The sequence below is a fragment of the Myzus persicae genome, unplaced genomic scaffold (assembly GCF_001856785.1).
Source record: "Myzus persicae strain clone G006 unplaced genomic scaffold, MPER_G0061.0, whole genome shotgun sequence".
In the NCBI taxonomy this organism is placed as follows: domain Eukaryota; kingdom Metazoa; phylum Arthropoda; class Insecta; order Hemiptera; family Aphididae; genus Myzus; species Myzus persicae.
Window position 1 is genome coordinate 199,539 of NW_019103076.1, and position 15,551 is coordinate 215,089.

The 15,551-nt window shown below is 25.4% G+C and overlaps 1 protein-coding gene across 2 annotated transcripts in view; it reads left to right on the top strand.

The window, feature by feature from the left end:
* LOC111033741 overlaps positions 1-15,058 on the top strand; it is a 45,052-nt gene extending 29,994 nt beyond the window's left edge. For both annotated transcript variants that reach the window (XM_022314643.1, XM_022314642.1), the window contains 4 exons: positions 2,864-2,999; positions 8,999-9,138; positions 9,990-10,185; positions 14,751-15,058. In XM_022314643.1, the coding sequence (XP_022170335.1) occupies positions 2,864-2,999; positions 8,999-9,138; positions 9,990-10,185; positions 14,751-14,845 (567 nt within the window). In that variant the 3' untranslated portion in view covers positions 14,846-15,058. The remainder of the gene's footprint in view (positions 1-2,863; positions 3,000-8,998; positions 9,139-9,989; positions 10,186-14,750) is intronic.
* Positions 15,059-15,551: the final 493 nt, after the last annotated feature.

The window sequence follows — 15,551 nt, forward strand, 5'->3', positions numbered from 1 at the left end:
CTCTATACAAGAGTTAAATAATAGAAAATTAGGAATATATAGGGAATATTCAATATTCCTTCAATTTCTCTGTACAGCAGAAAATTAAATTAACTTAGCAACGGTTGTGAGAATCAAACAATTGATATAGCCCAAGGTAACCTACGTACTTACTTTATACTTGTGTAGTCGTGTATATAATAGTTAGATAGTATTAAAATATACGATGTACATTGTAAATAGTTTTAGTTAGGTACCTGTAAATAAGTACTACATACCTAAACAAACCAAAATCGATATTTTATCAAATCTAATTACTTAAATAACAAAATCATATAATGTTTTAGTTTTGATGAGTTAAATTTACTAAAATAGAACAAATAATTTAAGGTTATCTTAACAGCGAATTATAAGTCAAACCAAAACATATTTATTAGGAACAGATGAAATGACATGAAGATAACATACCAACATAGCAGATGATATGACAACAATTATAATACATTTGTATAAGTATAAAAACTTCAAGAACAAACAATTAAAATGAGTTTTAGTATGTTTTACTTATGGTTAGGTACACAAACGGTCTAATGAATTTGCTTATTTTCCATTTTTTGTTGGGAAGTATGTTTAAAAGAAATATATATGAGTTCGATAATTAATGTATTTTAAAATAATTAAATATCGAGTAGAAATAACAATTTTAAATTTTATTGTTAAAATTGTTTCTGAGATTAATTCCTGAGAAGTATTGAATTATCTGCATAGGTAATTACTTATTCAAATATACAATATACCTACATTTTCACCAGTTAAAGTAATAATTGAAAAAAAAATGAAAAGAATATAGAGATAGTATTTGTTTGTTTTCATTGTTTACCATAACAAACAAACAATGTATGCATCACTCATGAGTCATGAGTTTTATATTTTGATCGATCTACTGTTATGGTAAAAGGCAATGAACCATAAAAAGATAAAAGGTATAATTCAAGATGCTAATTATAGTTAAGTTAAAAATCTACCAATTATAATTCAGAGATTAAATAAATGTATAGATTGATTATATAGATATATAATTTGTGCATCGTCTGTATGTTTAGTTCTATATATAAGTACCTACATCAAATAGCGTCTACCATTATAGTTAAAATATTATTATGATACGCGATCATTGAGAGCATATTTTGTAATATTAAGAATTTACATGTATGAAATCCATATAAAAACACGTATATTTTCAATTAAGTTTTCCTTGGTAGATAGTACTGGTTAGGTTATAAAATTTGGTGATTGTATTATAATATAACATTTTAAACTTACTATCGTATCAACTAAAAATACTAAACGAAGTCTGGAATTCGCACTTGAAAATGTTTACCCACCTCACATGGTTGATGAATAATGATAAATGAATTAAATGAATTACATGGTTCTAACCATGAAATACGTAACAATAAGGTATCTTTTGACTCTTTGCAGAGTGATACTTTGTTTCGGTTTTAGAATGCAGTTTTGATTTGTACAGCACAAAACAATGACACAAGGGAATTATATTATTAATTACGGACGTTTATGTTTGTTTCGCAACTGTCAATATATTTTAATACACGCTGGCCCGTGCAACTGAAGCTAGAGCTAGCTGAGGTATCCATTTGTCTATTATTACTGGCTAAAACCGCAATTTAATTGTCAAAGCTTGTGTAATTAGTCGCCACCTAACTATAGAAGCCAACGTGATAATATTAAAATGACGAGGGCTGTTGCAGAAGTGATTACGTAGCCCTCTCTCCACTCTGACACCGTAACGTCTGCTGATGACATCGCTATATGTAATTCAACACATTAACCCATGCAGGTTGTTACAACTATACAGATTACCGATAAAACTATTTCGTTAAGACCATCTTCGTTTTTCAGTAAAATTTTTCAATTATATTTAAAATAATATATTTATCACTGCCTATTTGTAAATCACGAGTACTTGATAAATTCGTATACCTAAATGTTGTCGTGAATCAATAAATTGTTTGTAATAATAATGTCAAGCAAAATCCTTATAACTTAAGAATAAAATCTAGAAACGGCCCACTGGTAGTGCAAATAAAAAGAGTAGGTATAACGTGATTTTTAGGTTTTATTAATATATTAATACCTTAATTGATTGAGCTTTTTGGGAAGTGTCTTAACTTTGCAAAAAAAATATGTACGTTTAATATATTAGGTTCCCTCTTATAGTCATTTTATACTTGACATATTTTTCTATCGTAATGTATATTTTTGAAACATTTTATTGGTTTTGAATTAAGGAATAGCGCATACGTCTTAAAATGGTTTGCTATCAAAGTTTTTTTTAAATTTTGCATTTTGAGGCATCGAAACATCTTTAATTTTTATGCTAACATTTCTCCGCAATGGTAATCCAACACAGATTAGACGGGAATAAACCGCACCAAGAATAATAAACAAGTTTTCATGGTGAGCATCATAATATGAACAATTTTGTTATTTTTATTTCCTATTGCATACATTATTCACTTATATCAACTCCATGTCTCCATTTGTTTGATTGTATGGGGTTTAGCTGCTTATTTGCTGTTAAACTTGTCTCATTTTTATTATTAAGTCATATAAATATAATAATATTGGTCAATAATTTTTTACGCATTTCCGACAAGGGGTTTAATCGCGTATCAAAAAAAAATATAAATAATCAAATGACTAATCACATTTGTGTCGTCCGTGGTCTGTCCATTCGTGAATTGTGAATAATTTACTAAATATTCGACGGTTTAAAATTGATGTTAAAATCATCAGAAGTTATAGTTTATATTTAAATCTATAAATTTAGAACTTACACAATATTTAAAATTATGATTTGCAGCATAGTTACTCGGACAGCAATAAAGTCACCTTGCGCTACGCTAATTTGTTGATGAATGGCGAATACAAATGTGAAGTATCTGCTGAAGCGCCGTTCTTTACAACTGTGCACGCTGAATCCAAAATGGCCATAATAAGTAAGCATACTTAAAAGTGAATTATTTAAGTTTAAACAAAATATTTATATAAAATTATTAGATAAAAATTAGTTTCAAAATTCAATTATAACGTTGTGCAACTTTTAAATTATATCTTCATAAAATATAATTTAATTTTAAGTAATTGATTTAAATTAAATTTGTTGTGTAGGTATAAATAAATATTAAATAGTAATTACTCATAAAACTGATTACTTATAGCTATTTGTATTTTACATTTTGAGAGTATATCATGTATATTGTATAATGTATGTATATTTATTCATATATTTTAAATAATATATAAATATAAATAAATGTTTGTCCACGAGTACATATTTGAACTAGTAGTCAGACTAATAAGTTCTTAGGTAAACATTTATTGACTTAAAATTGTTATTCTCACACAATATTTAAGAAGATGTAATACAACACACATCATTGTAAAATCAATACATTCATCGTTCCTCAAAGAATCTAAAATATGCAGAAATAATAATTATAAGTAGATATTCTAAAGCTGATCAACTTGTATAACTATAGGTATTTATATACTATAACATTATATTAATTGCTAACAATGTTTTAAATTAAGATATAATTTGATATTATTTATACAATGTAGGTAGGTACGCCAAATATATATATTCAAACATTTTGATTGGGATAAGTCATTATTAGTTTTACGTGATCCATTAAAGATTTTTGTTCTTCTTATCTAAATTGACAAACTTGAAACATTTTAAAAGTTACAAAAACAAAATATTTAATCTAATAACACTTAATTTGTATTATAACATTTTATAAACGATGCAATATAAATATATTCATTTAAAATACCGTTACACATTTTTAAGATCAGATAAGCCTAATTTATTATTTTTATAACTATATAAAATGTTATGATGGCTAATTCGGCTTTGCTAATAGGTACTGTTAAATATTCGTTAATTTTATTGTTTGTCGATAATTTTAAATATTAATAAAAATAATAATAAATAGTGTTTATCAGAATGAATTACCAAACAAATAAATTATTAAAAATATAATATCACATCAATCAATCACAAATTGCTTTATATATTTTTCCACAAGATAGCAACATCTCGCGTAGTGGATATTTTTGCATAATGCATATAAAAAAATATAAGATACTAGAAAAATAAGAAAAGTGTATGAATATTTAAAAATATATAAGCATACAGATAATACAACAGGAACTATTGATCCTTGCATAGTTTTTAATTAGTTAAATATTATAAAAATAAAAATAATAAACAATTATCTGTGTATTAATTCCCTTAACTAAATTTTAGATTCAGTTATTGAAATAACTCTTATTTTAAAACTTATTACTAAAAAATAATAAAATGACGTATGAATCTCCAAAATCAAATCGTTTTCACATAACGAATTAAAAACATTGTGCACACCATTTATTTCATATAAACAAATGAGCACACGACGATCAATAAACATGAAACTTAATGTTATGTTTTTTTCTTTTTTTAAATCAAATTATAAAATTATTATGGGTATAAAATAGGAACATATAAATTTAGAAATCAGTATTTGCAGAATCGAATAATATACTTCTGTCACAAAATGAAGAATCAACGATAGCTTGCGTATATAAATAAGAACAACCGTGTTTATAAAACGAAATTGTGCATACTTAGCAATCACCTTAATCGTGAGAATCAGTAAAGGTTTTTGCCTTAAACAAGGAAGCTATACACAAAATCGAATACATCAATGTCTCGAAGAAAACTCATCGGGATAGAGCCGTTAATATTAATTATGTTTTAGTACTCTTCCTCTGTGTACACATCGTGTGTCCTCGAAGTATTTCAGCGACGCCTTCTTACTATAGGGACCTGACAGCGTTGTTATTATTATGATGGCCCCTTGAAAAATGGTCACAGGCTTACACTGCCATAACATCGCTGCACAATACGTCGATTTCCCTTACCCAATTATTTTAATAGCCCATTCACAACGAATGTATACGCGCTACTATTAAACGTCCGAAATGACTAAGTAAAAACACGTAACTTTGCACTTTAACAAAACCTTTATTGTGTATCCCGTTTACCTGCCTGACTAAAGCCACACATGGTACACTCCCCCCCCCCCCCACTTGGTAGTTTTTTTGTACATTTTCAGTAGGTATGCATTTTTTATGTAACGAGTTGTGAGGATATTGTCGTTTACATAATAGCTTGTAAAATGTTGAACATACCTATATATTTTTACACATTTTAGACAACATAATAATGTAAACTTGTCATAAGCATATAAACAAATTATTAAATATGTATTTTGTTAGTACACATTACACACAGTCCGTTTTAAACACGCGTATTACCGAATATTAAAACACCTAGGTGATGTTTCAAACTATAATAGATAATAATTAAAAACACGCTTAGCCAAGGAGGATTTTTTTATTTTATTTTAATTTTGAAACAAATCATAAGAAACTTTTGTTACTTACCTATTTATACCCTTATACCCCTGCAAAGCGTTTTTAAATTAAAAATAACAAAAAAACTACACGCCGTCGCTATGTTACAATAATATTGTTCATTATTCTAATCTGAACATTTGACAATAGATAAATATGAATATTCTCTATTATTTACCGTAATACCAATGAGATATGTAAATTGTAAATGTCTATGTCATATACCTGCTGACGCGACTACGAGTGTGTTATACTAAGATAACAAATGAAGATGAACGATGAACCATTTAAAAAAATATTACGATAATATTATGTAAATATTTTACAGGTTCATGATTTATAAAATATGTATTTAGGCATTTAGCTCTTAATTGCTACGTTGTATTATCCACTTAAAACAGCGGTTCAAAAAAATCAAATAAACCTTAAGGTTAATGTACTTGAATTTTTGTAGTCACATTTATAAAAATCTACCAACAAATATCAAACAGTATCCAGGCCTTTTTTCATAACATTTTATAAAATAATATTTTTTCTTTTAAAAAGCTTAAATAAACAATAATATAGTTGTTCATATTCATGAAAATTGTAGTTATTTCATTATAATGACACATATTATAAATAAATAGAAACCAGTGCCACAACTATACCGAGAGTGCTGAGAATACATTACACCGCCTAAGACGCCTCATCGTTTTATGAGACGGCCCTCAAGATTTCGACACTAAAGTGAATTAATATTTAATACATATAAATTTGTTATTGTTCTAAGATTTCTGTAAATAAATCTAGAAGTTCAATATTTTTAAATGTATAAGTATATTAAGAAATACTACAGTCTACAATAGCCTATTGCCATAAGAGTAGAACTAAAATCTTATCATTTTTTGACACGTTTCAAGATATATTCAATTTTTTTAGTATATAGGTAAACAAAGTTAGGTTTCCTCAATATTTGGTTTACAATGTACCTAGTATAATAAGAATAAGTTCAAAAAAAATCTGAAAGTAAAAAGATTGGGCAACGAGACAGAAAGCAAGACGTAATGCAGTCTACACATTATAACACAAAATAAATAGATGTCCTAAAATCATTAACCAGTACAGAGAAACGAATAAAAAGTATAGGATTGAAAAAAAATTTATTTTTGAATTATTTGAATTTATTTTACTGTTGATTATCTGGAAAAATATTTTGAAACCATTATATACAGTGTCTACGTTATAGCGATTGCCAATTATTTTGCAAATACTATTGTTTACCAAGCGTGTGCCTATTACAAAATTATGTTGATTCCATTAAAATATAAAGACTAAATATAATGATAAATTTAGTGATTTCTTCAAAAATATTGTGTGCAAAGAGGAGAATATTCACTTAATCAAAAATGCAGTCATGTATTTTCCAAAAAACAATTTAATCAAACGGATGGAGATAAAAGACTTGATATTACTGAAAAAATTATTCTGGTGACTTTATTTTTTCCGTTTATTGACACTGCATTGGTACAGTTACAAGTAAAGCCTGAAGACAATAAACGATAATTTTGAATTACAACTTAGACCTTCAATGATTAAAGAAACTAAAGAATCAGAGTTAATAAAATCCGAGTGTACTTATATATATATATATGTAATATGTATATATATAACTTTATTAAGTTTTATCAAAATTACATTAGTTTCGATTTAACTCGACAACTTCTATCACTTAAAGAGTATTTGGAAACTACAAAAATTAAAACATTAAATTAACTTTGTGAGATTTTATTCGGAAAATGATCTCTTTTCAGTATATGATAGTAACATAATGAGGGCCTGTATTATTATTTTAAGTTTGCCAGTAGGTAACTGTCGTCCGTCGCATCTGACAAACGTTCCTTTTCAAAATTGAAACTAATAAAAAATTATTTGAAAAATTCTACCAGTCAAAACCGATTATCTAATATTGCAGTACTCGTGAAAATACTGCATAAAAAAAAGATAGGAATTAGATAACCAAAAAATTATAATTGATTTTGTCAATATCAAAACAAGAAAAACTAATTTTCTTAAATGATTAAACTTATGCTCTAATCACTTTTTTTTTTTAAGAAATTCAAAATACCTTAACATGCTAATTGTTATATATTGGTTAAGATTTTTCTACTAATCCCCTCTACCCATGATATAAAAGTCATGATAAGCCACTTAACATAAATACTTACCAATGTCTTTAGTATTGAATCCAATGATATAAACACACTTATATTTAACATACTTACTGTGCCGTCTTAAACCTAGATTTTTGCCCCAATTATATACTTTACATTTTAAACTAATAGTGAAAACTATACCACTTCTATACAACAGAGAAAGCCCTCATGGTCCAATGGCGTCATTTGGAAGGCGCAAGGTATAGGTATATATTTACACGTTTAAAATTCAATATAATTGCGATTTAACATATCTATTTAGATATCATTTATATTAACCTAGCAAACTTCTTAAATTGGTTGGCCTGTAAAAAAAAATAAACTCCAATCAGATTTTGTGACCAACATCAAATTATGCTAAAAATATGGGAATTAAAAAGTATTTTGAAATGACGCTACTGTGTTTTATCCGCTTTAAGAATAATATGTTAGAGTTTGATAAGTACAAAAAATATATTCAAAAAACTGTTGAATGTCTAAACATAATAATAATCTAAATCTAATTATTTAATTCATAATTAATAGTAGATCGTACATTTTACTCACTTATTTTCGTTGATTTTTGTTCAAACATATGAATAGTAATTATTACTACTAAATAAACTAAGAACATATTTCAAAATTACCTTTGTTTATATCGTTTCTTCTGTATAAAATGAATTAATTTATAAGTATAATATAATATTATGTTTATATTTTAGTAAATATTTATCCTTTAATGTTTGTTATTTACGGTAAATTAATTTACGCATCAAGTCTTATTTTTAGATAAAAAATATAATAGAAAGATTAAATTAATATCTCGAATATATCATTATTATTTCAAAACAATAATCATTTTCAAAATTTGAATTCAGTTTTGGCTTCCCGTCACATTTAAATTAAGTAGGTACTAATTAAAAACAATAGGTAATTTCATGTATATTATATAAATACCTATATATTATTATATTATTATATTACTATATTTTATAATATTATTATATAATATATTATATTACCCTTATACATTATATAAATATCTATCTGTGATGTAATATTCGAAGTCAATATTTTTATGAAATTACACTATAAAACATTCATATATTATGATACATTAAATTAAGTAATAAATTAAAACTAAATGTACTGATTTTTTTCAGTAGGTACTTATTAATAAACCAATGTTTGACCAACTAATTAAAAAAAATCTTACTGTATAATATTAAGTAAAATCATTAAACTTTTTATTACCTATATTAAACTTCTAAAAAAATATTTTTTTTTTATTGATCCTTAAGCCCGGTGACAATAGCAATTAGCTAAAAAATATTTAATTATTATTAACTTTATTTTAGGTTTACCAAAGTTAAAAGATATAATAAAAATCAACGGAGGCTCAGGAATCTATCAAACTAGTGACACCATTTATTTAAATTGTACATCGGGAGAATCATTCCCCGCTGCAAGACTCCGGTGGTTTATTAATGACAAATTGGTAAGTGAGATTTGTTTTGACACTTAATAATATTATAAATCAAAATATCAAACATCAATAGAACCGCATTTATGTAATACTATAGCCATGTAATATTCTATACAGGTAAATACTGTAAAGTCCTACAATAATGTAACTAATTATTCAACACTTAATTAATGAGTTGTATTCAAACTAATATTTATGGAAAAAAGTTTTTACAACAGTGTACATTTTCGTTTTGAATTTTAAAACCTTTAAAAGTTATTTACATTGAAGTCTTTTATAACAAAAAATGTCTCACGACTTTAAATTTTACCTTATTAAATACAATATTTGTAATTCTAATTAGTTGTACTGATTAGTTAAAAAAAAATATTTTTGAAATATAGAACCAGAAACTAATCATCCCGAGTGAATTCTGTTACCGCCTTTTCAATTCAACTATTATACTTCTCAATATACGATATAATGTAAAATAATTGGTTGATATCAAGATACGATTGTATAAGATTTTCTCTTAAAAAAAAAATAACCGTTCAAAATTAAAACATCAGATATTCAAATACATAAGAAAATAATATTATTGATAATTCCTTCCCTGTTTTAATCAGCAAATGTAAAATATTTTAATGAATTAAAATAAACTACCAATATACTTGTAACTTAAAAACTGTCAATAAAATAAATATTTAATTTTCACGATTGTAGATTAATAAATAATACAATTATTAGACAATTAAATATAAAATATACTTAACTAAATAACTTCTTTACTCGAGTGTGATTAAAAATTATTATAAATTATTATTATAAACATAATACAAAGATATTTGGTTACTAATAACATAAATGAAAAATGTTTTGGTTAGGTGATTTCCAATTACGACCGCTCAGAAAAACTACGCAACGGTTTGTACATCAGCATATCCAAATTAAATTTGTCGATATCTCCTGATCACTTCAACAATGGCTTAATGAAAGTTACATGTCAAGCCATCATCAATATAGGACGTCCAAAGGCGTTACCACCTCCTAAGGAATATAAACGTGAAGCAATACTCTTGGGTAAGTGCAAACATCAATTATCTGATTCCATTTAAACGCCGTGAATGTCATAATTTAAATTAAAGTACCTATGTAATTTCTATAATCAATTAATGTTAATGATCTATATTAATCTTAAAAAAGTAAACATATTTTTAATATAATATTTATAGAATGGTTTTATTAAATATATAAATATTAAATAATGAATATAGTACTAAAGGAGATGAGAACTAAAATTATATTATAATCTAGGTAGGTACTTACATAATAAACCAGTATACTAAAATTAAAAGATAACATTTATTAGAATATATACAATCTGTAATAAAGGTTACAATAAAAGATTTTAACAAATGAGAAAGACAAGCTCACAGCTTTCAGTTTTCGGTGATAGATTTGTACTGACAATTCATGCTGTAATGTGATATGAGTTTTAAAATTTGAGTTTAATACTTATTTAAATTTAATCTAAAATTATCATTTACGTGTCTGTAGAACTCTGAAATAGGATATATACTCAATATAATACATATTATTGAGTATATATTGACTGTCTATATGACTATATCAGTATAATGCATAGGTATATTGATATATTGACAATAAACCAAAAGCTATACCTCATATTGAATATTTGTATGGCTATGACAGCTATTCATTTCATCCGCATAATTATAATATCAGACATCAGTCATAAAATAAAGTGTGTCTACAGTTAATACGTACCATATGAGTTTATGACAGTAATGGTTTATAAGAACTTTAACCGATAAAAATACGAATATGAATTCAAGTTGCACATGGTTAACGGAATATATTTCATAAAATTCTAAAAAAAGGTTACTGAAACATTCAAAAGAAAATTTTTTTTTAATTTCAAAATATATTAGTAACCAGGTTTGGCCCAATTTTCTTAAAATTAATTTTTACGAGAGTAAATTAATAAGATATAAAATGATGAATCTATAAATAATCAAATTTAACATAATAATATTTCCTACTGTGTGCATTCAAAAAAAAAAATCTAACAGCGAGTACTATTACTATATTGGATCTGAATAGTATTATTTATAAAAGTAACGTAAAACGTGGATGCAATTTATTCAAACTACAAGCAACAAAAATTAAATTAAAATTAAATAAAACACTTTAGTAAGAATAATGAATGAAAATAAACAGGATTTTTCTTATTTCTGAGTTATTTTTTTTTTTAATGACTACATGAAAAACAAACAAATTGAAAAATAGGTACAAAGCCAAATTAATGATTATAAGGCAGTTTGAGAATGGATAATATCCATTAGAATATTTGAGTATGATGATGTCTTATCAACTTTAATACAAAACTTCTTTAAAAGAAATAAAATATGTAAGTTTTAGTAAATCTGTTTTAATTTATTAATAATCATAATATTTTACTTACCCATTTAAATGCAGTTATTGACCATTGGTAACTTCCTATGTCCAGACAATAAATACAACTGACCATCAAAAATTTCCATTATCAATTTACGATCTTATGCTTTACACAAACCATGTAATTACATTTTGTATAATTATTACTTATTAGTGTTATTTTTTTCGTACAATTTTTTTATTTTATCTAGTACTTACATATGTCTTTTAAAGTTTAACTTTAAATATTTTATAAAATAATCTGAATACTTGAGGGCTAGAGGTTGTTATTAATAATAAACACTATAAATAAAGGGCGTGTTTATAGTACTGTGGGAAAGGGTTATGCACAATTCAAAATTATAAAAAATAAATAGTGCACCGACACGACATTTAAATACATTTAAGATAATTTATACCTATTGATACAAATAAAATTAATAAGCACCTAATATAACTAATACAATAATAACTCAATACAATTATAAAATATTTAAATACTATGTACCATTTATAAATAATTATTTGGATATAACTATATATTATTATAGTTCAAACCATTTAATCACAGAAGTTTAGAAATCTTTTTTTCTGAAAATTTAAAATTAAAATTAAATTAAATTTATTTCATTTGTTTACATACTGTAAACGCATAAATAAAATTGAGATCGGGCATTTATTATGTTAAATAATATTTATACCTAAACAATATGATGTTATAAATAAATATGTTATTGATTTGTTTAATATTATCATTGACAGTCATCACTTACCTAATACATCAACGAGAGTTCAAGAATTACATAGTACCTACTAAAAACGTATCTTACTCCAAAGCACAAATTGAGTGAGGGGTTTATTTTTTCTTTCTTAATACAAGATAACCAAAACTGGCAGGAACACACAACTAGATAATTTTATCTTCTGTCTGGAGAAAGTAATTTTTGATTGATTCAAATCACACAAATACAAAGTATAAAATTGGCATTGAAAACGAAAAAAAGAAATTGTTTTTGTCTGTGCCACAAAAGAAAAAAATATTTTTACGGTTGTTTATAATATTGTTATGCAAAAGCTGGTTACAGTTTTTTGACTTAATTTTCTATTAATTACTAAACATTAGGGGAAGGTAGTTACTTATTTATAATATATTGAAAATTATAAAATTATATTTAGACAATAAAATCATTGTTTTTTGTATTTAGAGTAAAGTATTATTATTATCTATTAAAAAATAATTAAATATTAATTCTACTATAGCTGCAAATAAAACAATAATTACAACAAAAAGTTAAAATTTAAGATATGCAACATGGAGTTGCCCGATTGGGGCCCGAATACAGGTACCTAGTCGTATTTTATCCCAAATATAAGTATCCTGATTGCGGTCCATCCACACACACTGGTTCACAAAATAGCTTATAATTAATAAAATTAAGCATTTTGTATTAGACATATTTGTGTATGCAACTCAAATACAATGTCTCGTTTATGATTATTATCATAAATATATGAATTAGGCTAATTAAATCTTCTTTGTTGAATCTTTTAACAAAACTTTTACAACTTTAATTTGTACAACACCATTTTTCTATTTCATTTGTTAGTAACTTATGAAATCGAAATTTATGTTATGAATAAATTTATAATATATTCCACCACTTGCAATCTTACATTTTATATGATTTTTTTTTATCTTTAATGGACTGGAAATTACCACGCCGAATATTGGTGATCGTGGGAATCCTGAATACGATAGTTATAAATTGATGACGAAATACGTATTGGAAGCAATCAGGATATTTATTTACTTTTGATAACCACTGGGTAGGTAGTTTCCTACCTAATGAGTACGGGCCACAATTGGGATAGGTGCAAAGGTAAAAAGGTTACTTTGGGCCGCAGTCGGGTGACACCCAGGTAACCTGCCTAACATGCTCATTATAGTGGGACAATCATTTCTATATATTATATTTATCTAGGTAGGTTATTTACATGTTTGAGTTAGTTTTTACAAATTTAAAACAAATTTAAATATACTATTTATTAGTTACGCCAAAATAAAAAAATGATCATTCTTTTATTGCATTGTTTTTGACATTATGTTCAACTAGAATTACCGAATTACCTATATTTCTTAAGTTATTCTGTTTCAATGAACAATATTCATAGTACATACGTATTACACTATTACATATAAAACTAATATTATACATTTTACATGAGAGTTTTTCAATAAAAATAATTGTGTATAATACGAGAGGACAACGCGTTCCAAAAATAATAGTGTGAACCCCTAAAAAAACCATGCAAATTATTTATACTTGCCTGTTTTTATATACCTATTACCCTTTCTTTGTTCTTTTGTACTTGTTTTATTTAATAATTATTAATGTTAAATTGTATGCATAAATTTTAATTTAATTTTGTACAGATAAATGTACTTTCGCTAACATTAATAAATTCTCTACTTTTACTTTACAAAATTATGCAAAAAGTGTAATAATGGTGTAAAAAAATTAAAGAAGCTTTTAAAAATTACAAAATATTACTAACCTAACCAAGTGTTAAGCGTTTTACTTTGTTCTTTCTTGATTTTCTTGTATTTTTGTACTGTATACCCAACGAACATCAACACAATTTTAAAAATTAATTCAAAATAGGATTTATACTAGTTTTTTTTTCTTGTAGTGTATCTAACTTAAAATTAATAGAATGGTTGTAAATCCCCGAAGTATAAGCATAAGCGCAAATAGCGCCAGAGATTTGGGGGGCAAAAGCCCTGCTTAATAATATTGAATAAGCTTAAAACAAAATATAGGACATTTTTAGTTGGCTTAAACCCTAAAGCCCCCCTATTTGTGTCAATGAATATAAGTAAAACCCGTGCTCGAATTGGGACGCTGGGGGACTGAGTACCTCAACTAATTTTTAAGAATTTTAGGGTTCCTCTTCTATTTTTTTCGTTACAACGATGTATAAAATGTGAAGGGGACGCTAATTGTTTATAAGTAAACAAAGTACACCTTCTTAAAGTTTTCCAATCCTAGAACTGGGTACAACTAGTGATAAATATTAAAAAATTATTTGTATCTATAAAACTACGATAAAAAATAAAAATTAATTTTTAATTGATGAAAAAGAATTACAATTGTTTAATTAATCTAGTTTTGTATGTTTGATTTTAGTACGTGGATCAGCAGTAGCGATGTGCATAACGTTCAACTTTAAATTAACATTAATAACATTAACATCAACATTGTTTTTACTAAATACGTCGTGAAAATGTTAAAAATTGTTATCCAATTATTTTGGTTCCTTCATTTAAATTATGTGAAATTGTATGTTATCTTGTTATTTTATCAAAACTGTTTAATAAACTTTATATCCGTATTCCGCACGAGTTATAAGTTGTAACTATACATTTTTTGTTTATAATTTTTTTAAACATATACATATAATTTTTTTTTAACTATAGTTTAGATAACAGTATTATTTTATACAATATCCATTATACTTTAATTAATTATTCATACATATTAAGTAAATGCTAAATATAAAATTTTAAAAAATAAGACTTATCGATTTAGATTTATTTCGTGTACCTACATCTTAAAACAACAAAATTTAATATATTAATACAATATTTATAATTTCTACCAACGAGATGTACATTTCCGTAATTAATCATGTATGTTTTATATTGTAAAACAGACGAAAGTAGATATTGGTATTATGTATCTAAGAATTAGCTACTAATTTATTTAAACTTTATAGCCAAATTATATGGAAAGTAAATCACGTTCAAATATTTATTGAAATACTACACACAATTAATTTTATAAGAAATAAATATTTGAAGTGTCTTTATTTTATTTCATATTGTTGTTTTTTAAATATGTATATATTATGCATACCATCCTCGTTATTCCTTGTCAGTGTTACTCAAAATCTGATTGGAATTGCTTTAAGTAAAGTTAAAATATCAT